The sequence below is a fragment of the Falco punctatus genome (assembly GCF_963210335.1).
Source record: "Falco punctatus genome assembly, chromosome: 16".
Taxonomy (NCBI): Eukaryota; Metazoa; Chordata; class Aves; order Falconiformes; family Falconidae; genus Falco; species Falco punctatus.
Window position 1 is genome coordinate 1258891 of NC_137596.1, and position 27235 is coordinate 1286125.

Below are 27235 nucleotides of genomic sequence, written 5' to 3' on the forward strand. Positions count from 1 at the left end.
AGCAAGACTTCTCCTAGCTCTGCCCCATCCCACCTTCAGCCAGTCCCCACCTTCCCCCAGCCCCAACAACTCTGCCAGCCTGCAGCCCGATGCCAGGGCTACGCCGGGGAGTGGGGCAGGCATGGGAAGGGCTGGCCGAGCCCCAGCGTCCCGCACCCCGCTGGGGTGAAGGCGGAGCACAAGAACAGCTGGGGGGCTCTTGCACCTATCCCAGACATGGGACCGACCGTTGCTCTGGCTCCGAGCACACAGACCACAGAATAAGGGCACTCACAGCTAGGACAGCGTCTTGGCGCTCAGTTTTGGCACTACAGCAGCCCTTGCCGGGCTCCTGCCTGCTGTACCCAGTTCCTGCCCCAAGGAAGCCATTGAGAAGCAGGCGGGGGCACAGGAGGCTGCTTCCCTGCATTCAGCCTTCGTTTAGCCCAGGCTGGAGGGCGGTGTGGTGCAGGGGGGTGCGTGGGCGCAGGTGCTGCAGGGGCAGGACAGCCCCACAGAGCTGAGGCAGCTGTGGAAGCATCAGCCCTCTTCTTGGCAACTGGCGGCCCTGGGAGAGGAGCTCCGTTTCAGGCTCTGCTTCGCTGAAATGCACTTATTGATGTTTGATTAAAAGCAGCTCCTTGGATGTAAACATATCAACTTCTCTCAATTGCCAGGGTCCCAGGAGAGTGGCATGCAGTCCAGAGTGGGGGAAGCAGCAAACCAAACCAGAAGAAAACCTCAGCCAGCTGCGCAGGCAGCACAGTCTGGGGTGCACAGGCAGCACCTCTTGACGTGGTACCCGATGCTTGCCCTGGAACATCTGTGCCACTTGCAGAGGGACAGCATCACTCAGGACTGGCCACAGGACCCTCCGAGGGCTGCTGGGGGCTGCTCCTGGGTCGTCCACGTCCCCCTCCCCAGGCACAGGGACATCAGTAAGGCTGGTTCCTGCCCGCCAGAGCCCCGGCTCAGCGCTGCTGTGTGGACAGGCTTCCCTCGAGGACAGCTTGCCTGCAATGCCTCCTGCGCCCACCCATCCTCCCTGTGCCCAGCCCGCACAGCCGCCCCTGCCAGCACTGCTGCCACGCTCCCCCCGTGCCTTGTTAACAAGGCCTCGACAAGAGGCTCGTCCCGCTTGGTGGGCAGAGATAAGACTAGCTACAAAGGGAGCCGACAGCCCCCCGGCACGCTCTGCCATCCCGTGCCAGGCTGGGGCACAAGCCGCTTCACAGCCCGCTGGTGACAACTGAATGAGAACGGTGACAAGGGTGACAAGGGCTGTGCCTGCCTCCCTCGCCCCCCTCTTTCTTGTTTGGAGCCAGCTCTGTGATGTTAATTTGATTGCACCCATTTCAGCTTCCTTTCTACACTGATTAGCTGAGTTTCACCTGAAGCATGAGATTAATTCAAATTGCATGGAAGCAATCAGTTATGCTCTTGCTGTACGGCAGCGAACTTCCAAACACGGCTGTGCCCACGACGCACAGGCAGCTGCCCCTCTCCCAGCCCCCTGGCCGGACCTCTGGCTCACCCAGTCACGGTGCTGGGCAGGACCGAGCAGAGGAGCCCACAGCCCCCCCCGAGGACACGACCCTCTCCATCCCACACGCTCTGCTCCTGACACACGGGGAGGTGTGCAGCCATGTGCTAAATGGCATTCATCACGCGCTGGTGGTCCCCTCACCTGCGCTCAGCCCAGCGAGCCACCCCCCGGGCGCACGCTCCCGGCCTCCAGCATTCACCGCCTTCTGCTCTGCGATGCACCCGCCCATCCGACTAACGACTAATGACTTTCTGGACACGCCACCATGGTGAGGCATCCAGACAGGCGCCTGTACCGGGGGCTGAGTGGAGCAGCGCGGGTGGGCACCCGGGGACAGGAAAGCCCCAGCCCCACAGGCTGCACTGCAGGCAAGCACTGGGCACAGCTGGGGCCCCAAGGGTTACATCCAAGCAAAGCTGGGTGGCTTTTCTTGCTCACCACCTTGACAAAAGCCATGGCCAGCTCCTTCTGGCACTGGTGTGCCCACAGGCGCTCGGCCAGGACTGCAGGTGCTTGCCTGATGCCTTCCCCGGCTGCCCCCAGAGCCCATCGCTGTGGTATCGGGGAAGGGGATGTACAGAAGTGGGCTGGCTGCCACGGCTGCTCCCCTCTCCCCTGCTGACCACCAGTGCACTTTGTTTGGGCTCTGATTAACTTTCATTTAACTCTGTCCTCAGTGGCCTGACTTTCAAGGAAAGCCAGCGCTGATCTCACTTTAATTGGCCTGACATTTCACTAAACAAACAAAAATCCAAAAATGAAACAAAACAAAGAGCCCCATATAATGCTTAATTGGCTGCAGCACTTCATCTACCTATTCATCCAAACCTTTTCAAAGGCTGCGAGGTCTTCAGGAAATGTAAAAGCACATGCATAATAAGGTTATGTGCTATTCAAGTCAGCAAGCAACCTGTCCTGGGATGCAATTACAGCAGATAGCAGGGACAAGGCAACAGTTCAGGCTCTGAGACTTCTGCACGCTCACTCGGGATTAATCGCCTCGACTTTGTACCTGCACCTTATTGAAGTGCGTTGTTTGAAGTCGCTCGTTTTGATTCATCAGTCGGCAGGATAAATTAAATAGCTGACAGGGAGGGGAGCAGAAACCCAGGAAAGCAGGGGCTGGTGGGGAGGGGTGAAGCCCTGGGAAAAATGCCTGCCAATGCCAGAAAATAAAACGCTTGGCTGGGGAGGGCAGGCAGCAAGGGGGCTGCCTGAGCCAGAGCTGCTTTCTCCTCGTCTCTTCCTGGGCGATTCCCCAGGTGCAAGACCCTTGCCAGGACAGAGCAGTGCCCAGGGAGGGATGCGCATCCCCTCTGCCCAGCCGCTCCCTGCCCTGGGGAAAACCAGGGGGTGGTGGTTCCCACAGCTCTGCTCGACACCTCCATCACCCTCAGCACAAGGCAGGAAGCCAGTGTGCTCACCGCCTCGTCCCCCCGGCATGGGCAGGACAGAGTTTAGCCCTGCTGAGCTGAGCCATGACCCCAGCCCCGCTCTGGAGACACGCTGGAGCTGCCACAGGGATGAGTGTGATGGGGCTGGTCCCCCCTCCACCACCTCCTTTTTGAGGTTTGAATGTTCACAGCAGCAACAATCAAAATAAATGAAGAGGAGCTGGAAATTATGCATTCTGCTGATAGCAGCCAGAGAGGAATCCAATAATAAGCACAGTTCAAACACAGTGTCCAACAACACTTTCCGGCCCACCCCTGTCAATGTAGCCCAGCTATTTCCTTTCCTCCTGTATGATGTAGATTGATTGATCAGTTTTATTAAAGACCAAGTGCGTTTAATAGCAAGAGGAAAGCAGGTCCCGGGAGGAGGGGGATCGATGCCCTCCCTGTGCCCCGCGCATCGATCAGAGGGATGTGTGGGGCTGAAGGCACAGCCAGGCTGGCATGGTAGGAACCCTCCGCATGGAGGAGGGGGCTGCACTGGACCAGGCTCTGCTGACAAGCACCCACCCTGCAGCCAGAGCCACCCCCACTGGCATGCAGAACCCCTTGCCATGGTCCTGGCTACTTACTCTTCACAGTGAGAAACATGGACTTGCTGATGTCTGTGCCCACTCCGTTGCTGGCCTGACAGAGGTAGTAGCCGATGTCCTCCTCCAGCACGTGGCGGATGAGCAGGGAGCTGTTGGGCAGGATCTGGATGCGACCCGTGAGGGGTATGGGGTGGTACTGCTGGGGGTTGCCACTTCCTAGGAGGGGACACAGAGACACAGAGCTCAGCCAAGGCAGAGGAGCGCTTGTGAGGCTCGGTGCTGGAGCAGCCAAGCCAGGAGGGGACTCTCCCCCACTCACATAAGGGACCCCACGTGTTGCCATGTCTCGCCCCTACCTTTTGCGTGCTTCCACATGACTTTTGGAGGGGGGTACCCATCAACGGAGCAATTCAGCACCCCGGCTTTACCGTAAATGCCATCTTGGTTGTTGGGTTGGACCACAAAACGAGGAGGCACTGAGTAATTTGGGAGAAAAGAGGGTCACCATAAAAAGAAAAAACCCAGCCGCTCCTTGCAACTGCTCCCTTCCCACAAGCACGTGAGTGCACTGGCTCAGCCCTGCTCCTCACCCTCCCCATCTGCTTCTGAACCACTCCTGCAACCGGCAAACAGCGCTATCTCTCTCTAGCCTCGTAACTTACCCCTGCTCCCTCCAATGCCATCCCTCCCTCACTGTCCACCCTCCCAAGCCCAAAACAGCAGCAGTGTCGGGGATGGGGCTGGACCACAGGCATGGCTGGGTTGGCCCCGTGGCACTCACCCCGCACGATGAGCTGCCGCTCCCGGCTGACTGTGGCAGCATCGTTGCTGGCGATGCAGGTGTAGTTGCCGTTGTGCTTGAGGGAGACACTGGAGATCTGCAGGGAGCTCATGAACTCCTTGCTCTCGATGGTGACTCCAGAGCCTGAGAGGATGACGTGCCCATCCTTCCTCCAGGTGATGTGGATAGGCATGTCCCCAGAGGAGACCACGCAGGGGATGTAGAGGAGCTGCCCGATGGAGGCTGGCGGGAACTCAAAGGGCTGGATCAGCGGAGGGACTGTCGAGGGGAGAGGCACAGCATGCTGGAGAGCCCGTCCAGGGAAAGCCTTTCTCCAGCGGGGATGAACTGCAGTGGGGCTTGGGGGAGAGGCAGCCCAGAAACTAAATCGGGCTTTTGTTTCCACCAGGAACACAGCCAGGGGGAAGTGGAAGGTGCTGCTGAGCAGAGAGCAGCAGGAAGACTTCTCCCAGCTGGCAGGGCCAGCACGTTAAGAGCAGGACAGAGCAACACCGACTCCTAGCAGAGCGGGCCCTGCTCTGGGAAAGCCCCGGCCACCTCTCACACACGTGCCAACAGAAATTCCGCCTCAGCATTTATCTGCTTGCAGATATTAGATGGATGCTTTTCTTAAAGGCTCCGGATTCAGAACCAGCCATTATCTTTCTGATAACTTAATTAGGCAACTGCAGCATCTCTGGCAATGTGGGAGGGGGAAGAAAGCGGAGAGAGGGAGACAATTAGCTTGACAAGGCTCAGCACCTGGTAGATGAGATCCTCTTTCCGCAGTCTTCATAATTAAATTAGCAGGCTGCCAATTGTCCCTTTGGCAGAAATAAGCTGCCCTCCCGTACAGGCGCAGGGAGCAGCTCCTTGCACCACCACACACCTCCCGGGGCTCCCATCTCCGCCCCATGCCCACCCAGCACATTGCAAGGGGCTGCGCCAGGTCTCTGCACTCCTGCCCAGCTGGGCAGCTCTGCAGAGCAGCGGGCAAGCAGGGGCTGCAAGCTGCCCCCTGGGCTGCACAGCGCTGCCAGCGGGCAGGGGCAGGCAGGGGCAGGCAGGGACAGGCAGGGGCAGGCAGGGCTGGCCTGCTCCTTCACCGGCTACAGCAACGTGGCTCAAGCTGCTGGAGCCATGGAGCCAGTGCTGCCTGTTTTCCATAATTAATGAATAATTAATTGGGAATGCACTGCAGTCTATTGCAGAGAGGGGATGGGCTTGTGGATCCGCACCTCTCCGCACACACCCCACCGGCCGCTTCGGAGCTGTCAGGAAAAGGATGGGCTCCCTTGACAGAAGAGCTGTCCCTGCTCGAGCTTCCCACAACCAGAGCTTGCAACTCGCCTCTCCTTCCCAGTTGCCTGCTGCAATTCTCCTTTCTCCAGGGCTTCCAGGCTCTCTCACAGCTGCAGCAGGAGCCGGGCATGCAGCCACAGCCCAGGGCACCGCACGCATGAGGGTCGCCTTGCCCATGGTGCCCACCGCAGAGCCCAGCCCAGCCAGCCACAGCAGCTCAGGTCTGGAGGGGAGCCCGAGCAGACGGCTCCTGCCTTCCCATGGGGTGAAGCATCGCCCCGACAGTGTCCCGGCGCTGCCGGCTGCAGGACAGGCGTAGCTGGTGTCAGCACCGCACTCCCCAAATTGCCGCAGTCACCCGAGCACAGCTGTATGAAGGTCCCATGACAGCAGCAAACCCGCACGTGATTAATTAAAACGTTCAAAGATGTTTGTGGCAATAACAAGCTGTCAGGGCACTTTGGAGAAGGCTGGGTGCTCGGATCGTGCTGCTGGGGAAGCACAGAGAAGGGGCCCCAGCAGCATTCCCCAGCAGCCACAGAAGCCCCAAGGAACTGGGAGGTTTGAAGCTGGGACTGGGGGTCCCCAGGCTCAGCAGCAGCAGCTAAACCCTGGCGGGAGCTTCCCTTGATGCCAGGCAGGGAGCGTGGCTGGGGGTGATGCCTCGCGAGCAGGGCTGGGGGCTGCCTGCACATCCCCACTCCCCAGGGGAGCAGCACTGGAGTAAAAGAAAAGCTTTTACTGCTGCGTGCTTGGAAAGACCTGCATAACTCACTTGTGGCACTTAATGTGGTCACCAGGCACTTGTGGCAATAAAAGCTTTACGGTGCTCCACACCATCCTGTCCTCCTCGCTCAACGCAGTTATATTTATTCACTCTGCTCTGACTATCTTCTAGGGCCTTTGCAATTCTTTTCCACAGGCCTTTTATCTGATGGCCAGAGCAAATAAGGAATCCAGCAGGCAGGGCTGGGTGTAAATCTCTGGCAGCCGTGCTGCAGGCGGAATGAAGACGTCTGGCTGCGGCAGAGCAGCGTGCTGCCGGCCTGCACCGCGCTGCCACCCGCTCGCCTTCCTCAGCTTGTCACCAGCCACTAATCAAGGCAGTAAATTCAGATTCAGAAGGGTTTGCTAGTGCTCCCTTCCCAGAATATACGGATCCTTGGCTGAACTTCAGCATCCTGCATCCTCTGATGGTCCCTCCCAACGCCTGACAAAAAGCGAACCCCATTATTCAACTTCACACACACACATCCCGACCGGTGCTCTCTCCACACCAGCCCTGCCTCTCCAGTTCATGCCAGCAGAAGACCAGCATTTAGCCAGCTCCAGCCCCTTCTCAGGCCCTGGGACTCCCACATGGATGGGGATTTTGTATCAGGTGAGGGAAGCAGGGCTGGCCATGCCCTGCACCACAGACCTGAGGGCAGAGAAGTCCTCCCCACACTGCCCTGAGCCAGACTGTCCACAGTCTACTCTTCCCTTTGCAAAGCCTTGGAGAAGAGCATTAACTAATCAAGTGGTAGCATCTATAATCAGCTCGATGCACTCTCTTGCTAACCTGATTCCTAATAAGAAAATGGTGGAAGGGAGGGGAAGGAGGGGGATCAGAGTAAAATCCAGTCCATAAATACCCTGCTGGGTGAGACAGAGAAAGACAATTGGCTAGCTCTGTCCCCAGCGCGGCCGTGTTTGTCTAAATGATTTACTGCAAACACTGAGCTGGCAACGGGCAGAGATGACCCGACAACTCTGAGGACTGGAGATACGGGAGTACTGCACACTCACAGCACAATCTCAGCGAGTCACTGGGAGGGAATGCATCCGGCTCAATTCATTAGGACTGATAGCTCCCTCAATGGGGCTGAATAATTGATGGCCTGGAGAAGCTTTTAAGATGTTCTGTGCGCTCAGAAGACCGAGAGTATTATTTTTTTAAAAGCTAACACACACAGAAAAACATTGGTGAAGGTGATCTGAGCAAAGGTTAGATGTTTTAATACGTTATGTTTACACCGTAAATCCTTGCTCCATCACTTGTAACGGGAAATGGATACAGTGTGGCTCAGGGCAGTTGCAGGCACGCAAGTAGGACCAGGTAGCCGCTCTGTCAGGAGCTGAGACAGCTCCTGAAGGCTGTGGTGGTGGGAGCTGAGCTCCCATCGGCATAGCGTTTGTGGAGCACAGCCACTGCGTGGCCACCAAGTCCCCTGCGCGACGCTTCTCTGCCTTCATCCCACAGCTGGGACCATCCCCAATGCCACCTGGATGGCCTCTCCACCTGCTTACCTTTCACCGTGACGTGGACACTCTGGCTGATGGAGAGCTGGGGCTGGATCAGCACGCTGCACAGATACTCTCCTTCATCCATGCCTTTCTGGACATCCATCAGCTTAAGAGTCCCATTTTCAAAGACCACTTGGCGGTGGTTATCGGGCAGCAGCAGAGCGTCCTTGTACCACTTGATGGAGTAATACGGGTACCCGATCACCCTGCAGTTGATGAAAGTGTCCCTACCCGCTACCGCTGTTATGTTCTTCATTGCTCGGATGCTCGGGGGACCTACATATTCGGAAGGAAGGAAGAGGCAGGCTAGGTTAATTCCGAAGGGCAGCTTGGTTGCATGCAGATCTGCTGCTATTTCAGAGCGAGCTTCACAGGCAAAGGAGGTAACCAGAACAGTTGGGACCCAGCCTGGTTTTGGGTGAGGAGCAGGCATGGGCTCCTCTGAGCATGTGTGGGGAAAGCCACTCATCGGCTGCCACCTCTAGCTAGAGCTACTCACACATGCCTACAACAGCACAGCTACGAACCAGGGCTGTGGTCCTCGATTATGGCCACACTTCAGCAAATCCCACCCCAGTTTTGCAGGTGTGACCCCAGTGCTGGGGGAGCTGAGCCCTCAGACACCACTGTTGCTCCACAGAGGAGCTCAGACGGTGTCTGGAAGCTCAGCATGTTTCTGCAACAGGAACCGCGGCTGCCCAGTGCACCTCCAGCACCGCTCCTCCAGCAGTGCCTGCGGCCACAGGAACTGCAGAAGTGAGGGGGAGTGTTCCCCCACTGTCACAGCCACCCTCTGCCTCTTCTCAGAAGGAACCTGCCTGTGTTGTGCCCAACACCCTCGACGAGCTCCTACAGGAACCTCACTTCCATTGGCAAACGTACTTCACCTCCCCTAAAATACACCCTTCTGAGACTCCCATGGCAACCTGAGTATTGCCAAAAAGCCAGTTATTCACCAGTTTCTGGCTGGCTCTCGTGCTGGCTTAAGGACTGGGAGAATGCTGCAGGTGAGTATTTCAACAAAAGGTTTCATGCATCAATAATTACATTGTTCTCCCAGCCACTGCATAAAATAGCAAATTAATCTAAAGATTAACCCTGTCTTGACTCCTCATCCTAAGGGTGTCGCAGGATAACAGCTTAGCAGGCACTCAGGATGAGCTGATGGACAGTGATTCTCATGCTGAGACACGTTTAGAAAAGGAGCAGGAAAAAAGAAATTAACATCTCACTCTGTAACCATCTCCTGGGCCTGTCTGAGGGACTTGCTCCGTTCCAGGGCAAAAAAAAAGCCTGAATCTTATCTAGTGACAGCCCGTCAAGAGCTGAGAGAAGGGAAAAAGGGAGACAAGGGAACATCCTTATTGCAAACGCTGCTCTGGCTTCTCATGGCTGAGGGATGAACTTGCTCCAAATTTAGCAGTAAACAGCAGCAAAATTCAGACTCTCCTGGGATCCCAGCCAAAAAGCCACTAGATCCGTTTCAAACCTGAGACACAGACAAACACAGCCCTTCAACCCTCTTTCTCAGTAGACAAATAAATGTTACCTTGTCTCTGTCTTGCTCCCACCTGTAAGCCCTGTGAGCTTTAATTGGTGATTATTAATGGGCAGGGGCTTATACCGTACCCTATGCCTGAAAGTGCTCCCTGTAACACACCGAGCAACACGCTCCAGCCATAATAACACGGCGATTAACGCGGCCATGGCTTTTAGCAGACAAAGAAAACACAGACATGACAAATCAAAGCTCATTTTCCACGATTTCATGTGCTGCCTCATCATCGTTTGTCATGTAGATCCCTATGCCGGCGGGTGCATTTGCTGCCAGGGAGCCGGGCTCCTGCTGAGACCGGGGGGCAGCTGGGAGAGCATGGGGTCCTGGGATGCTCCCACGCCTGCCACCACCTTCTCTGTGCATGGGGTCCCTCTGGGGGAGGCACTTGCCACCCCTGCACAGACCCTGAGGCAGGGGTTCGGTGGGGTGAGAGCAGACCCCAACAGGGGGAGCGCTGCCCTTTTGCCCCTGCAAAGCCAAGGTCCAGCTCTCCATAGGTCCCGGACTGCTTGGCACTTCGTTAAACTCCCTGCTTTAATTGGCAGGGAGGCTCAGCCCTGCGGGCAGGCAGGTGGGTGAGCAGGACAGGAGCAGGGAGCTGGGGGAACAGGGTCGGGGCAGCCAGGGAGGCCCACGCGGCTGGGAAGAGGAGGGAGAGGCAAGGAGGAGTGATCGGCTGAGGAACAGAACAAAACCAAAAGCCCAATCAAAGTCCTATTCTGATATTTAAAAGTAGACAGGCACCTCTTACGTTTATTCGCGCTTGGTATTCGGCGCTGCCCACCGAGTTCCGCGCGGTGCACCGGTACACGCCGCCGTCCTTGATCTGCGGGCTCGTCACATTCATGTGGCTGACCGTGGTGCCGTCCGACATGGTGTACTGGTTGGTGCGGTGCCCGCTGTCCCGCGGGATGGGCTCATCATCCAGTGCCCAGGTGACGGTCGGCGGGGGGGCCCCCTTGGCAGCACACATCAGGGAGAACTGCTCCCCAGGGTTGACCACCTTCTCGCTGAAGGAGGAGACGATGCGGGGGGTCCCATCTGGGGGGCACCCAGCAGGAGGGGGGTCAGGGAGCAGCAGCCACAGGCAGCAGTAGTCACCCGCTGGCGGGATGGCTTTGAGCTCCCGCCCGGGGTGGGAGCCCCACATCAGCTGGCAGAGGAGCACCGCTCGGCAACAGGCATGTGGCTGTGCCTGCATCCCTGCGGCAAGGAGATGCTGAGAGGGGGCAAGGGGACACGCTGGTTGATACAGACGTTGGCTCAAGGGGATACCTGGTTTGGCAAAGCCCATCCCTTGTCCAAACATCCAGCGATCTGAGTCAGGGAGGGGACACCTGGCAAAAGGCAGTGCCTCAGCCCAGGGGCTGGGGATGGGCAAGTCAACCCTTAGTTTGGTCCTTCCCCATCTCAGCTGTGCCGTGTCCCTGAGCTGCTTGCAGATGGCACGCACAGCCCAGCGAGTGGGCTGGGAGAAGTCTGGCCCCAGGAGCTCCAACCCCGGTGGGTCTCACTGCCCTCTGGCCGTGCACAAAGCATCCCGACACACCCTGGGGACACGGTGGCTCAGAGAGGGGCAGAGGAAACCCCTCCCCACCAACCCCCACCCCAAGGAAGCCAGCTCACCCTCCAGCGTGATGATGGAGAAGTCCTGTGCTGTCTGGGACTTGCGGGTGGCAAAGCACTGGTATGCCCCGGAGTGGCTCTTCTGTGCGGCCGTGATGAGGAGGGTCTCGTTGCTGATCCCCCGGATGGAGATGTAGTCATCCACCACCACGAGGTCCGTGTTGCGGTACCAGCGGATGACGTACTCGGGGGACCCGCTGAGGGCACAAGAGAGGATGACGGTGCTGCCGATGCCTGTTTTGAGCTTCTTTGGTGTGAGGGTCACACGCAGAGGGTCTGTGTGAGAAAGGGCGAGAGCGGATGAGGCATTGGTGGTGCCAGGCAGCGCAGCAGGAGGCACCTCGTCATTACTGTGCTCTCTCTGCCTCTCCCACCCTGGAAGCACCAGAATGACTACGCATAAAATGTCACAGAGCAATAAGGCAGGTGCCCCCCCCCCCCATCCTTGCTGCTGACAGCCCCTGCTTTTAACGTCAGCTCCAAGCCCCCAGCAGGGGGGCTGCCAGAGCAGGCACTGTCGGGGAGGTGGCAGGATGGCTGGAAGAAGATGTGGTTGGTGTGATGGGGACAGCACTGAGCTGGGGACGTGCCACAGTGGCTCCCAGCAGGCTGCTGGTGCCCGGTCAGCAGCGTGCTTGCCACAGCGCTGTTCCAGGCAATGCAGGCACGGTAGGCACGGTGCGTGCTGGCCCCGGTGGCTCTGGTACCACCGGGATCCCAGTGACAGCAGGAACCTCCAGGAACAAAGCATGCAATGAATACTTGGCCTGCCCAGATGGTGTTTACTGTTTGGCTGGAGCTTATTTTATGTAAATCAACAAAACAAAGCGCAGAGGCACCTAATGTAAAACTGACGTTGCCATCCAAGAATTTCCATCCCCTGGTATTGCTCTGAATTTTCTCAAGGCCCCTCTCCCTGCCCCCATTGAAGCGATAAATCAGGGGATGTCTGCAGATGCGCCGCTGCAGCACGATAAACCTCCTGCGAGCTCTCTGAACGCCACATCAGACACGCTGCGTGGCAAGGCAGCGGCTTCCAGCGTGTGACACACCACGCTGAAATACAAGGTCTGTAATTCATATGGCTGTATAAAGCCTTTAAGGCTTTGTGTTTCTAATGTCTTTATGTTGAGAAAGGCAGCAGGACAGAACCTCCCTGCTGCCATGCCCCTGCTCCTCCCTGCCGGCTCTCACCTATGACCGTGAGGGTCCCCGTGACCTCTGCGGACCCAAAGGTGTTGGTCACCTCGCAGATGTACGTCCCGCTGTCCTCCACACGCAGGTCACTGATGGTCAGGCCCGTGATACGCTTGGTCCAGCGGCTGTCAGTAGGGAGCGGGCGCCCATCCTTGATCCACCGGACAGCCGGGTTGGGGTAACCCGAGGCGATGCAGGGCAGCTCCACCAGCCAGCCCGCCTTCACCTCCTTGGACTGGAAGCTGTCTAGCATTGTGGGGATGGACTCCGCTGGGTCTAGGTTTGGAGAGGAAAAAGACTCACCTGGTGAAGAAGAGGTGGCAAGGCTTCTCCCTGCAGGGACCTGGTCCTGGGCATGGTGCCGCTGGTGCCACTGTGCCCCCTCGGCATCAGCCAGGGCAAAGCATCTCTCCCCACCCCCGTGAGCCGGTGGCTCTGCCGGGCAGGAGTGCAGGATGCCAGCTACATCCTATGCTGGGCATGGGACCAGGGCAGGCCAGGGGTGGCTGTCCCACCTGGGGCAGCCAGCATGGCCATCGGTGGCTGGGGCAGTGGGCTCGCGGGGAGGTGAGAAGGAAAATGCATCTTACTAGCTGATAGGACGAATAAACTCAGCACCGGAGGAATTACTCAAGGTGACACCTAATTGGTGCAAAATACACAAATTCTGTGGCACATTTCAAAATTTACAAGCAAAGGGGCCCATCAGGCAGCTGGGAAAGGAGAAAATTAATCACCAAGTCTCAGGCGTGAAATTAAATTCCAGGGGAAAGAAACCTCTTTCATTACTCCCAAGCAGAAGTAAAACGCCGTGACGTGTAAATAATGACAGCGACCAGGAGGGGACTGGGCCAGATCGAATGCGCATGGAGAGGGGATGATACACCCGGCAGCTGCCTGTGCTCGCCAGGGGCTGCGTGGCAGGATGGCTATGGGTGGGACATGGAACCCTCGGGTCTCTAAGAGGGTAGGGCAAGGTCAGGCAAGCCCCAGCGTGGCCATCCCAGACTCCTTCCCTACCTGCTGTGGGGTTAATTCGAGGAGCTAGCATGGGAGCCAGAGCCTGCGCACCCGAGGATGGAAAAAGCATATGGCAGAAAGTGGGCGCACTGCAGCCGAGTGGCAGGATCAGCGACGTGGCTAAGAGTCAGACGAACTCCCTCCCGAGCAGAGTAATTTGGGCAGTCAGCAGAGCCGGGAGCGCCCCGAGACACCCGGCACTACGGACTGCACTGCCTCCACTGCAGTATCGCTTGCATGTTCGTCACATCGCGTCAGGCTGCTCACATCGCGGGCTGTCACATCGCATTGCATCGCACCCCATCGCCTCTTGCTCGGGGTACCGCGCATCACTGCCGCCCACCGTGGCCAGTGCCGGGGGGTGCTGTGTGCTCTGTGGCTCATGCAAGGCAGCACAAACCCCCTGTGCAGCCCCGACGGGACCTCCTACCCCTTACTGGGATGTCCTCTCACCGTGGGGACGGGAGGTAGCGATCCTATTGCCTCCTGCACCCCAGGAAGACAGGCGCTGCTGTGGGCAGGCAGGGGAGCAGGTATGCAGGCAGGACTGGACCCCGCCATGGGCACAGGAACCACGCCAGGCCTGTGGGGCAGGGCTCTCCCTTGCCAGTATTGCTGGCAGCCGTGTGCTCACCTGAGACCGAGAGCCTGGCTCCGTTGCTCTGCCGTGTCTCCCCGCTGTACTTGTGCTTGGTGATACACCTGTAGGTGGACAAGGCATCTTCCTTCTGCACATCCGATATGTACAAACCTCCATAAGAAGTAATAAAAAACCTATTTTCTGGAGACACAAAGGGAGGAGAAAGGTGAGCAAGCCAGCCCTGACCCAGCATGTCATCTCCCAGGCTCTTGGCACCCAGGTCAGGCAGAGTCCCTGTCCTCCAGGCAGCACCAGAGCCACAGGCAGGGAGCCAGGCAGGCAAAGCAGGTCCTTCCTCCACCTCCCTGCACCCTGACCGCATCAGGGTGCGGCCTCTGTCTTCATCTTTGGGGGCTGGAGCTTTTAAGTCAGACCAAAACGGGTGAGCAGCATCACTTGTCGTAACAGCCTTGTGCGTGCAACAGCAGCACATGGGTGTGCAAAAGCAGCACGTGGGTGTGCAACAGCAGGCCCCCGTGTTTGCGGGCATAGCCTGCCTCCCTCCGGCATTCATCCTGCGGCAAACACACCCACCCAGGCATGAAGGTGGGCTCGGGGTGTCCTTACACACATCTGCACTCCCCGGGGCTCGGAGTGAGGGCAGATTTAGGTAGCCTGCCTGCCCACAGCCTGGCGCGATGAGCTCTGGCCATGGAGTCGCAGCAACACTGTGGCTACAGAGGGTGAGGAGAGTGCGCGGCACGATGCTCCACCAGCACGATGCTCCGCCGCACCGCCACATTGCCGTGTGCTGCATAGCAACGCGGCAATTAAAAGTGAATCTGTCCCGCTGAGTTAATAATTAGCTTAACTTACTTAGAAGCATGTGAAAACAAATAAGGGCTCGAGCTGATATTTGAGCCCTGGGAGGAGGATGGCAGGAGAGCCGGCAGGGCAGCACAGCCCCAGCAGAGCAGCCCCCTCTGCCCAGCAGGTTCTGGAGCCTGGTGCATGCCAGCACACACAAGGAAAAGTCTTGGAGTCATTCATGAAGCCAGCCTGACCCCTATAATTCACCATGAATAATAACAGTAATTAACACAAATAGAAAGACCTGTGCTGTGGCACAACTTAGTGGCTACACAGAGGGCAGGGTAAGCAGAGGCACTGGAGAGGACCCCCCTGCCCACCTGGGCACCCCTTTACCCTGCCCCACAGCCAGTGCTAACAGTGACAGCAAATGTCTGACCCCAGTTTCGGGGGGCCCTTTGGGGTTTATTCCAGCACCAGCTGCCACCAAACCTCAGCTGAGGTGGCATGGTCCACTTGCTTGGCTACACCGTGTGGCCAGCCAAACCACCCCCTACTAAACACAGCAAATGCAGAGAAGCAGAAGGTAATTAGTAAAGCTCAACGTTCAGAGTTGAAACCTTTAGACTTAGTCTTTAAATCAGCAATGGCTGCAAATGGCTCCTTCAAGTCCTGCACCATGCCTGGTAATCCAGGATCTAGTTGATGAGGCCAATCAACTGTTTTTTCTTCCAGCACCTTTTAGAAGCACTCGGATATTCTCAGTTTAGGTGGAGGAAAGTGCCATGGTCAAACCCCTAAGTGCAGGAGAAACATGCCCGGAATACAGGACTAGAGGCACATGCTCCCAGAGCAGCCTGGCTCCCTCCTCTAGGGCAGGACCTGCAAGTCCTCGAGGCGACAGTCTGGGCTCTTCACCCAGGGAACCAGAGCACATCCCGGCCCGAGCCAAGGCAATGGCAGCCCCGAGCTCTGCTGGCACTACCCCATTCCCGCTGCAGCTTAGCGAGATGTGCACATTTGACTCTAATTGCTTGATATGAGAGTATCAGGGACACTAAACAGGAAAGAAATAGCAGCCTTAATAAAAGACGAGCCTAACTGCAGTTAACAGGAGGCACAGGCAACCGCCGGGCTCACAGCCCTGTGCAGATTCTCCCTGGAAGCAGTGGGAGCATGAGCCAGCAGACACACAGGGTGCCAGGTGGCCGTCCCCACACCTCCAGCATGCCCCCCGTGAGCTGCAACCCGTGTGCCACCACGCTGCTGTGGCATCATGGCACCCGTGGCTCCATCCCTGCTTGGAGGGTCCAGGGGGTCCCCAGCCAAAACCTCAGGCATGGTCTTGCTTCCGCGCCACAGCACAGCAACACCAAGGCAGCAGCACGCAAGCTGCACCAGTATACAACTGGGACCAGATGCAGGGTGGCACCAGCCTTGTGCTCTGCTCTGCAGATCGGAGGTGCCGAGGGATTCATACAAACCTCCATTAGAAGGGAAGGGGGGAGTAGTCCTGCAAGCGCACTGAAATAACATGCAAATCAAACATTAATTTTTCATCTCCCATCAAACCAGTAAGCGAAGAACATTGGCTGCACTGGAATTTGAGATGGGGGGGAGCCAGTTTCCACGGTAACAGGGGCTGTATTTTGCCAAGTGCTCAGCAGCCCCAACTGGCCTCCCCCTCCCCACATGCTGGCATGCACACACACGTCCGTGCATGGCTAACCACAGCCCTGTGCAGATGCGCTGCTCCTCTGGAAACAAAGCCTTGCAAGAGCCGGGGCAACGTGCAAGGAGCCAGCGGAGCAGCAGAAACCAGCGGTGCTGCGTCCCCCCAGGACCTGGGGCAGCAGTGGCAGGGCCAGTGAGAGCCAAACTCCCACGTGTGTTGAAGGGGAGCGGAGTTTTCAGTGAGGTGATGAGGAGAGCGACACGTGGAGCAAGCAGGGCGAGCATTGCTGACCGGCAGCGTGAGCCAAGCCCTGCCTGGACCTGCTGCCCTCACCCCCCCGCAGCTTGCTGGAGCTCCCCAGCCCTCACAGCCTGCGACAACAGTCAAGCCACCCAGATGGGGCTCGAGCCAGAGCATCAGCCCCCTAAATGGGAACGGGCAGAAAAGCTGCAGGTTTTAGTAACCACCTCTCTACTGTGGAGTGACAGGAGGCATCTGCCCCCTTGCAAGCCACGGCTTTAAAGATACCATTACATTAAATGTAAGGTCTACACAACCTGACAGTGCAGCTTCCCTTTTGGTTTGGGTTTTTTTTTCCCTGAAAAGGGATAAGTAACTCCATCGAGGAGCGTTACACTGGTTCAAGGGAGAGATGCAGGGCAATAATTGATGTAAATGGCTCTGACAGAGACCTCACCGAAGTGAATTATTGCTGAGCTTGCTAGTGAGATTAACATCGAAGGTCGCCGAATAAAATCAGATCTTTCTGCCTGCCAGGAGCTGGAAAAGCTTTACGGGAAGCAGAGGATTAAGTACATCTGTGGCCAGACTAGAGCGATGTGCCTCTAATAACTCTTCCAGCTAGACTTGAACTACTGCCTTTGGAAACTCCTCACCAAAGCCCCTCTCACCCACTACTGCAAGACAGGAGCAGGGCAGCCGAAACCCTACCAGCCCCCAGGAGCTCACCCAGTGAAAAGCACGAGGGTGACAAGGGGGTTCTCCTGCATGGCAAATGTTAGGAGTGTCTCTCGCTGCCTACACACACACACGTGCGGATACGTATTCGCTGTTACTGAAATCCTCTCCTGCATCGGGCTGCCTGTGGTGGCCATGAAACTCCAGCACCAGTCCCAAGGGCCTTCCAATTTCAAGAGAAAAATTACAGTCGATGCAGGTTACCAGCTACTGCTCCATCCAATATAGATTTATAAAAACAACGGGGTCAGGGATTCAGGAGAGAGCACATTTTATAGTTCATAAGACTAATGAGATAACTTTCCCTTGGTACTGCTAGAGAATCAATAGGTGCCAGCATTTATGAATTAGCCATACTTTGAGCATATGCATCCCAAGGCATCCCGGACAAATCCAATAACTGTTTGGTGCTATTTCTGGCCACGTTTAAAGTGACAAACGCTTCCCCGGGGGGGAAGGCATGGAGGGGGAAGCCCCAAAGAATAAAGCCTGTGATTTTCCGCTGCTGCTGTAACAGCACTTTGTTGCGGTGGCTGCTGTTCTAGGATGCCATTTGCCCAGCACAAGGCTTGCCCAGGGACAACGAGCTTTTCTGGGCTGGGCCAGCAAACCCAGCCAGCAGGGAAACCCCTGCCCACCCCTGTGCCATGGTGTGGCACGGCACGGCACCGCTTGCTGCATCTCTGCCAGCTGCTGGATGGATTGCAGGCACCTCCCTCTCCAGGACAGCCTGAGCACTGGGACACAGCTCCCAGCTGGGGTGGGGGCACAGGGCAGAGGAGTGGGCTGGCAGGGCACATCAGAGCTGCCTTTCATCTCAGCAGGCTAAGCCCAGCTCGGTGCCACGGCAAATGCCAAAAAGCAGAAGGGCCCAGACTGGGCGCAGAGATTAAAGATCCATCTATCTATCCATCCCAGAGACGTTGAAGAGGAACCACGACTCAAGCCCAATGCAAATTTAATAAGAGCCGCACGATATCTGACAGATTTATTTACATGTTTGCCTGCAATTGGGATCCCAGGGGAGGTGTAAGGCAGCCACCGCTCCCTAGCCCTTCCAAAGGCAGCGCATCTCCTGTGGAGCTGAGCTGGCACAGCCCCACGCACCCAGCCAAACCTGCCCACCTGGAACTTCATGGGCTTCTGTAACAACCAATGCCAGCCCAGCAAGTGGGTCAGGCTTCGTGCCAGAGGGCTCTCCCTCTTCTCTCTCCTCCTCAGTCCAGGAGTAGCAGCCCTTCGCCTGAAGATAGATAGCACTGTGCCCCAGAAACCTCATCCCCAGAAGCCACGGCCCTGCCACGCTGTGTCCTGGGGAGGGCAGGGCACAGGCAGCTGCCTGCTCCCGCGGGCTCTGGAGGCTTTGCTGAGAGCATCCCCCTGCAGACCTAGAGATCCAGAAATTAATGCAGCCCCGGCACAAGCCCTTCCCTGGCCGGCCGCAGGCAGGAGCACAGGCAGGAGCACAGGCAGGCACATCGGCCGGCAGCTGCGGAGCTGGCAGGGGGGTACGGCAGAGGAGGGGTGGAAGTCGGGGAGTCATGACAGGCTTTCCGCCTCCTCTCCTTAATCTCCTTTATAAGCACGGCTCCATCTCCTCCTGTCACAGGATTAACACCCATCTCTCATTCTCCTCTTGCAACAAGATTTTATTTCTAATTACACTGTAATAAAACCGGGCACGCTCCCAGGGCTTCTTCCAAATGACTTGTCGGCACTCAGCGAGATTGGATCCTACTCGGCCCGTTTCCGGCACCTCTGCCTGGTGTTCATTAGGCATGCATGAGGGAGAGGTTTTAAGAATGGAATTACATTTAAATGGCTTTTCTGAGAGGGAGAGATGAAACAAGAAAGGGGGAGAGAGAGAGAGAGAGAAAGAGAAGCACAAAGCAGGAAAGGTTTAACAGGAGGATGCCATTGTCACCTCCCTGTCACACTGCTGCCCAGCAGCTGCAGTGCCAGGTCCTCCCTCCCGGGCACTCCAGGGACAAGCCCTCTGCCCCTGTGGCTCAGCCAAGGGGTGAAGCTTGCCCTCCTCCATCGCTCACCCCCTGGCAGAGCCCATCCTGCACACGGCAGAGCTGCTGTGAATTGGCTCCTAACCCTTTACAGAATTACCTGCTGAACCCCAGTCTGCTGGCAACAAGTCAACAAACACAAAAGGAAACGTTATGGTTTTTTCTGGGCATCAAGTTTGGCTCTGACCACCAGATTTACAGCCTGGAGAGAGGCAGTGGCATGGTGGTGTACAAACACCCTCTGCAAACAACCGTAGACAGGAGTTAACTGCAGGCTCTGGATTTCAGCTCCCCCAGGATACGGCTCTGCACCAAGGGGCTCCCAGGCCCTCTCCTCTCTCCCACAGCACACACAGCCTGCAAGAGGATGGCAGCCAGGGGCATGCAGTCCTGAGCCTCTTCATCCTGCCCTGCAAAGACAGGGTGCCTGGGATGCTGGGGTATCACCATGGCTGAGGGGCACTGACAGCAGCTGCTGTGACGGCAGCCAGGTCTACCAGCAGAAAAAACCTCGGGAGATAGGGACACGTACCAAAACAAATATGGGATGGGTAAATTCTGATATTCGCATCGGCAACCCCGCTGCCCGCAGCCAGGGCGTGAGCAGCCAGCACGTGGCTCGCACGCACGCACGCACAGCGGAGCACCGGCAGTACCGTGGCCGGAGCCACCCTGCCCAGACCTCGCAGCTGCTCACGTGCAATCCCCACTGCAAAAATTAATCACCAGCAGCATGACAAATAGTTTCCAACGAAGCAGAGGAAATTAATCTGTCCACGGACACTCACATCGCAGAGAGTGAAAGTCGGTGAATAAATTATTGCCTTCGCAAGGGATCTGCTGGGTGGGAATCACCTTGTCAAAGCTCCCCCATGCAGTTCCCCTCCTCTCCCTGTCCTAAAGCATGCACTATCTCCCAAAATCTTACAGTCCATGTAACAATTAGCATCTCTGTCACTTTACTCTCAGTGCAATGGCTTTACCATCTGCATCCCTCTCTCTGGGCAACAAAGGCATAAGAGAAGTTCCAGTTTTGTGCATGGGAAGGAAAAAGGCTGTGTTTCAGAGCTGCGAACACAGTGCAGGTAGGTGCTGCAGGAAATCACAAATGCTTATTTCATTTCACCCAAGAAAATGAAAAATATTGCTATTACTGTACTATTTCATACATGTGTTGCTTCCACTGCACTCTGAGCGGCAGCCCCGGATGTTTTCCTTCACTCACTCGCAGCGTGCAGTCACCGCTTCCCAGACACAGCCTCACAAGTCAGCAAACTTGGGAAAACAGATGTTAAGAAAGATCTCTTTCTATTAACTCCCTCGGAAGCAACATATCCTGCAGGGCTGGTAGGAGTTATTAAATCAAGAGTAATTATTTACTGAAGGGCCAGTATTGCAAGTCATTTTCCTAGAGGTAAATCCAGAATTACAGTACCCATAGAACTGGATTCACACAGGCAGAAACAAGAGTGGAGTTTGCCTCTCTGGGTTTTAATCCACCTCTGAGTCAACAGAACTTGTCACGGGTGCACACAGTGAAAACGCCACGTGTCTGGGGACACTTCCACTTGTTTGCGTAAGCCACTTTGAAAATGCCACGCTGGCACTGAAACAAACCCAGGAGGGGGAATTCCCTGGGGGGGAGGGATGACACTCCTCCACACACCGGACCCAGGGCTGGGGCTTGCCTGCGGAGAAGCCTCCGGCCCCAGCTGCCCCCCAGCACCAGCCACGCTGGCACTATTGAAGGAGGAGGAGGAGGAATTAATCTCCCAAGGTGGTCCAGAGCTGCCTGATACCAGCAGAAAATTACAGAACAGGATGAAGAGCATTACAAAATGAATAGGAGGGGACTAGAGATTTCCATGGCTAATCCTGTTAACGAGACAATTTCTTATCAAACTCATTATGTGGCAGAAAAGCAGGGGGGAGGGAGGGGCTGGGAAGGGAGGCTGGGGAAGAGGGAGGAAAGGCGATGCCAGGCAAAAGGCATCCCCGGCAGCATCCAGACCCGAGGCTGGCAGGAGAGCACCGCAGCTCCCCAAGCCCAGCCCATGACGCTGCATCTCCATATCGTGCGCAACACTTTAGTGAGAATTGTATTTCTATTTCCAAGGAGAGCTAAATATTACTAGAGTGACATTTACCACAAAATAGTGCCGTCTGCTTCAGATATATTACCAGTCCTCTCCCAGCACTGAGCTGCAGCGGGTAGAGATTACAGCAGGCATAAAAAAAAAAATATATAAAATCCATCGAGATAACACTCATTTCAAAAAATTATTTTTCTAGCATAATTTTTTTTTTAACCTCCTATTACAATGAGCCTGATTTTCCAGGAGGAAGCAAAACGAAAAGCTTTGGTCCACAGGTTGAAAGGGTGCCTGCCTTTGCTCCCGTGTGAGCTGGGGGCTCGGGGAGGCAGCTCCGTGGGGCTGGGGGGTTGACCCTGCCCACTGGCACCTCTATGCCACAGGTCCCTCGGCTCTGCCTGCCTGGCACCTGCTGAGCTGCTGCCCGTCTCCCACTCAGCCACGCGCGAGCGAAGCGGAGCAGCCTGGCACGGCAAACTGCTGCTGAGGCTTCGCGATTCCTGAAAAACGGCAGCACATTCCCCACCAGCCCCTCCACCTTCTGCCCCCGAGCTGCAGGGGCTTCACTGCTACTTTGTGCACAGCGTCTAATTTTTTTTTAATTTGCTATTTAAAAAACCGCGGAACTAGTCAGATTTCATGCTAATGAGCAGAGAATCTGGATCGAGGACTGTGCAAAAATTTGCATCTCAAAGAGGAAAACAGGAAGTCACTAAGAAAGGAAAATCCACCACCGAGGTAGCGTGTATGGCCATAATTAGGCTAATGCTGCCTCTGTTCTGTCAGCTTATTTCCATCAGCCCCAGGCTAACAGGGGACAACAGACTCCTCCACCACCCTTGTCGCAGCAGCGAGATGTGTTTCCCTGCCGTGGCACCCAGCCTGGCGCAGCCAGCCATGGAGAGGGCTGGCGCGAGGGGTGCCACGAGCCAGCCCGGTGGCACGGGATGAAGGACAGCACAGGCGACGCAGCGGGTGCAGTCCCCCGGGAAGGAGGGTTTGCAAGCAAGGACATGCATCTGGAGAGTCTTCTCCAACAGTACTGCTGACGCCACGGGCACGCATGCCCACCTAAAGGAAGAAAACATCACAGCATCCTCATGTTACCTCAACTATAACCTCCTCCTAACCACACTCCCCCTACGAATGGCCCTACAAGGTGCCAGCCCCAGCCTGCCTAGAGCAAGGTCACGGTGAGCACACAGCCCTGCCCGGCCACAAACACAGCACCGGCTCCCACCGCCCGCACAGACATGCAGCTGCCGCTGGCCCACCTGCCTCGGCACAGGCCACCATGCAGAAACCAGCGGCACAGAACAGCTGATCGTTGTCCCCCACTTTGAGAGGGGCCGATCTGCAGTTTTTCATCAATTTTGCTCTGATTTTTTTAATTGGGTTTTGTTGTCACTGTCGACATCACTGTGCAAACAATTCCAAATGGCTCTAGACGTGATATTTGCTCATAAAAATCCATCACGAATGCTACGAATGACAGAAATGGAAAATGCCTAATGAAAACAAAGGGGAAAACAACAGGTACTTCAGTCCTTTGCCATCCATCAGCAACCTCAGGTTATTGAAAATATGGGAGGGAAAAAAATCCTCACATCTGCAATCAAATCTTGAGAAATCTTGAGAAGACAAATACCCACATAGGAGGAAATTCTTTGCCCCCACTTCAGTCTGCAGGAGTTTCACCATAATTATAAGAGTAAGGCTGCTGGATAACACGAGAATTATTTTCCCCACTTACATTGTCAAATGATCATTTTGCCCTGCAGTGAAATCTCAATAATTATCATGCCGAACCATGAAAGAACAAAGAAATAAAAAAAGCGGTGTTTTCTTCCAGGGAGCTGGGGGGAGGGGGGGAACTGCGATCACAGGACTGAAAGTGCGTCCTTTCTCTAATTATCTTTTCCAGGGCCGTGCAGCTCTCATCCGAATAGCAAGAAACCCTTGACTGCCTTTCTTCGTGGCATGAGCAGCTGATGAGCCCCCCAGGAACCCTGCCAGAGGGAGGGGATTGCGGGGACACCTCCGTGCCTGACCTGGTGGGGTTTCCCCACCAAGAATTGAGGTGGGGGGAGCGCTGTTTGGGACAAGCAGGAGGCACAGCTCCACAGCACCACCAGTCAGCCCCCAAACCCCAGCCCAAGCCCCCCAGCTTTGTAGGGACCTCCCCATGCAGGCTGCTGAGGGGGCTCTGCTGTGGGACGGGGGGACTGCCAGCTGCAAAGCCCACCATCGCAAGGTGTGCCTTCATGCCCATTCCAACATCCAACATCCATTGCCCACTGGCAGGGGAAAAGCAAGGGGAAATAAAAGAGAAAGGGGACAGAAAGGGGGGGGGGGGGGAGCAGAAAGGAGGCAGACAAGAAAAACAAGACGACAGAACGCTTGCTCCACAGCCCTTGGCTAAATTACAAACCAGTTTACTGAGGTGGAAAGCTGCAGCGAGCTGAGGAGGAATATGTGGAAACCATCTGTAGATTTAAAAATAATCTATTTTATGATCACCCTCAAACATATTCTTCTGCAGAAACCAAATAGGATTTGTTGTTGTTGTTTTGTGCAAACTGTTAGGGAAAAATTACTAGAAACATGCAAGGGGTTTTGCCTTCTTGAGTACTGAGAGGCTAAATATGCCCTTCCTTATGTTTAGAATAGTAACAGTCATCTTAAAATTAACTTGGTCTGCATCAGAGCTTAAAAACAGTTGCAATTCAGAGCCTGCAGAAAGCAGGACAAACCTGCACTGGGATATCTAGCGCTTCTAGCTGACAGATGTCTTCCTACATACAGTAAATATAGGTCGTCTTTTCCTACCCAGAGAACTGTAGATCTTAATTAACCAGGCCACTAGCAGCATATGTAATGATTTTTTGCAGCTTGCTAAGTAAACCCTCCCTTGATTAGACAGAGGGAAAATAAGATGCATGTGCAAGGGAACTGCCTCCCCCTGACCCGATGTCCTCGCTCCAACCGCAGCAGCCTGTGCAAACCTCGCGCTGCGGCTCCGCTCATTATTTCATGCTACAAAATCTGTCTAACGAGATCAGAAGGGTGCGGAGTCACACATCCTCCCTTAGCGCTGAGCACAGCCTTACCTCGGCAGCCCAGCCTAGCCTAAAGCTCGGCTTTACCAACGGCAGCCAGAGGGGGTTATTAAGCTTTGCAGACTAAACCGCGCTCCTCCTCGTAAACCACTTCTGGATTAAATTATCTCCAGGCTCAGAGAGCCAGAGACAAATGAGCTAATGAAATTCATGCTGCATTATGATAAAGTCACGCCAAGCCCTTGGTGGAGGGGCAGTTGGTGCTGGGATGGGGAGGGCAGGCGGCAGCACCCATCGCTCTCGGGTGCTGGGTCTCTGCACCAGTAATGGCGAGCATGCTGCCAGCAGCACATCCTCCAGCCGGCCTGTGCAGAGGGGCCAGACCCAGCCCCGCGGCTGCTGTCCTCAGGGAAGGAGGAGGGGAAGAGCTGGATGAAGTTTTACAAGACGGCAGCCACGCACCACCTGAATGAGGGCATCCGGCAAGCACCCAGCCTTCACCCTGGTTTTCACAATTGGATGCTCTGAATCGGATAGCTGGTGTTTCAAACCCTTGAATTAGACAGAAAGGAGAGCAAAGCCCAAGCACACAGCCTGGATCCTCTTACAGACTGTATTTCTACAGCCAGAAATACACTTGGCAGTGTAAGAATAGCAAAACCAGACCTATTTGCAAAGGCCAAACTGTTGCTGCTGTGGATGCTCTGGCTCTCCCGAAAACAGAGTGAGAGCTTTCCTAGACCCTGTGAGGGAAATCTTGAAGTCAGAAAGCTCCCTCTGCAACATGGAAAACTGTGAGAGCTGCATGTTGCTGCCCTGCATCAAGCTTAAATGAATCCTGCTAAAGCCAAAACCTTTTTTTGATCTGGTGAGAAAAAATAAAAGCCTCACAAAGGAACTCCCTTTGCCTAAAACTAAGGAGTAACATGGAATGATCCCACACTGCCGTTCACTCCCATGGTCCCATGTGTCCATGCAGAGATGTGCGCAGGCCCGCACAGCACATCCCCTCCTCCTCTCGCTACTACTCAAAAAAATCCGTGAATGTGACATGAACAAAGAGCAGAAACTTCCTCCCCGCTCATTAGTGCTGGAAAAGCAACAGAAAAAAAATCCCCAGGACATAACCTCCTCCTCAGCTCTGAAGTCTGAATGGCTTGGAGAGGGTGGTTGGGTTTATTCTTTGCCTTTCACTTTGCTCAGACACTTGGTCTGCACGTTTTTATTAAAGTAGCACAGATAGGAGCCTGTGCCAATGAGGGCACCCCCAAAAATCACCTGGCCTGTGTGCTGGGTTGGCAAAAGACCATGCTGGGGCAGACAGATTCCTGCACACGAGCCGTCCCGTGGGCACAGCCCCATCACCACCCGGCTTTGGGGGCTGTTGGCAGCACTTGCCAGCCCTGCCCAGCCCGTGGCATGCTCCCACCCTGTCCTCCCCCTCGCCTGCCCCTCCGGGGTGGGTGACTCTGGAGGAAAACCACCTCTCCTCACCTTCTTCTCCTGCCCCATGGCCAGAAGTGCTCACAGGGGCCAGTGGTGGGCAAAGAGGGGGGCTGCAGGGTGGGATGGGGGCATCACCTGCCCTCATCTCGCATCTGCTCCCTGAGCACCTCTGCTCACTGCTACTGGCAAGCCCATGGACCGACGTGTGGGTGAGCTACACCATCTCTTTGGAAGGGGGAGAGAAGGGAGAAGCATCCCAGCAGCCACAAAAGCCACCAGTGGGTTGCCACAAACTCTTCTCCATTCACCCACACTCCAACGCTGAAAAGGTTCAGAGAGCGGCTGGGGAGCTGCACGCTTTCACAGGGGGATACAACCCTCACATTGCATTAGCATCACTCGTCCCCACAGAGGTACGGCACAAATTCACTAAAGAGCATCTTCGCTGCACGTGGGGGCTGCAGCGACAGCAGCGTGGCTGGCAGGAGGAGCAGCCCTCTTCTCCTGCATGGTACACGATCTTATCAATAATTATTAAGACAAGGCAAATGTCTGTTGACCTAGTTAGATGTCCGAGAAAAAAAACAGCCACGCTAGCTTCGTTTAAAAACCCGGCAGTTCTGACAGAGCCAGGCCTGTCTGCTTGCTGTGGAGCCTCAGCATTAACACCTGCACCCTGCAGAGACCAGCAACACCCAAAGCACCGTGGGTCAGAGACAGCGTGCACTGAGCCTCCCAGTGTCTGTGCCCAGCCCTGGTTCTGCCATAGACCCCAGGAGAGGAGCCTGCACATCAGCGGATGAGCATGTTGCCAGGGGAGCCTGGAACAATTCTGGTACCTGCCCATCTAGCAGAATTTATGTACAGATTTGGCACCTGGACCGTAAATTACTGCTACACTGAGCAGAGCGGGCTGACTCAGAGCACTCGCTCAACAGCACTCAGAGCAGGAGCAGAGGTGCCGGCTCTGCAAACCAGTACAGCATGAGTGAGCTGCATCCGAGCTATAATCCCATTGAAGAGGTCTCCTCCACCGCGAACAAGGATGAGAGCATGCTGCCAGGGCCATCTTATCATTATTATTGTCAGCATATTTAGCTGTTCTCACAAGGCAGCAGCTTTCATGAAGCAATGTACTTGAGCGCTGCCCTGCCTCCTTTAGCAGGGCTACAAGCACTGCTGCGCTAGAGGGCTGCGTGCTCCCTCTCCCTGCGAGCAGGGACCCTCTTCTCTGAGAAGAAAGGCAGGCCACCGGCTGTTCTGCCACGATGTCAAGTGGGGCTTGTGACCAGGA

The 27235-nt window shown here is 55.8% G+C and overlaps 1 protein-coding gene across 4 annotated transcripts in view; it reads right to left on the reverse strand.

The window, feature by feature from the left end:
• Window positions 1–27235, reverse strand: part of DSCAML1 (DS cell adhesion molecule like 1) — a 113774-nt gene that overhangs the window by 18431 nt on the left and 68108 nt on the right. For 3 of the 4 annotated variants that reach the window (XR_013924056.1, XM_080366776.1, XM_080366778.1), the window contains exons 1-8: window positions 13917–26651; window positions 12260–12538; window positions 11066–11341; window positions 10184–10480; window positions 7885–8157; window positions 4294–4572; window positions 3869–3988; window positions 3552–3728 (exon numbers count right to left, since the gene is read on the reverse strand). Coding sequence is in view for 3 of the 4 variants with exons in the window: in XM_080366776.1 (XP_080222902.1) it covers window positions 3552–3728; window positions 3869–3988; window positions 4294–4572; window positions 7885–8157; window positions 10184–10480; window positions 11066–11341; window positions 12260–12538; window positions 13917–14679 (2464 nt within the window). In the remaining variant the exon portion in view is untranslated. Of the gene's footprint in view, window positions 1–3551; window positions 3729–3868; window positions 3989–4293; window positions 4573–7884; window positions 8158–10183; window positions 10481–11065; window positions 11342–12259; window positions 12539–13916; window positions 26652–27235 lie in introns of those variants that run through there. The other variant, XM_080366777.1, reaches the window with a different exon arrangement.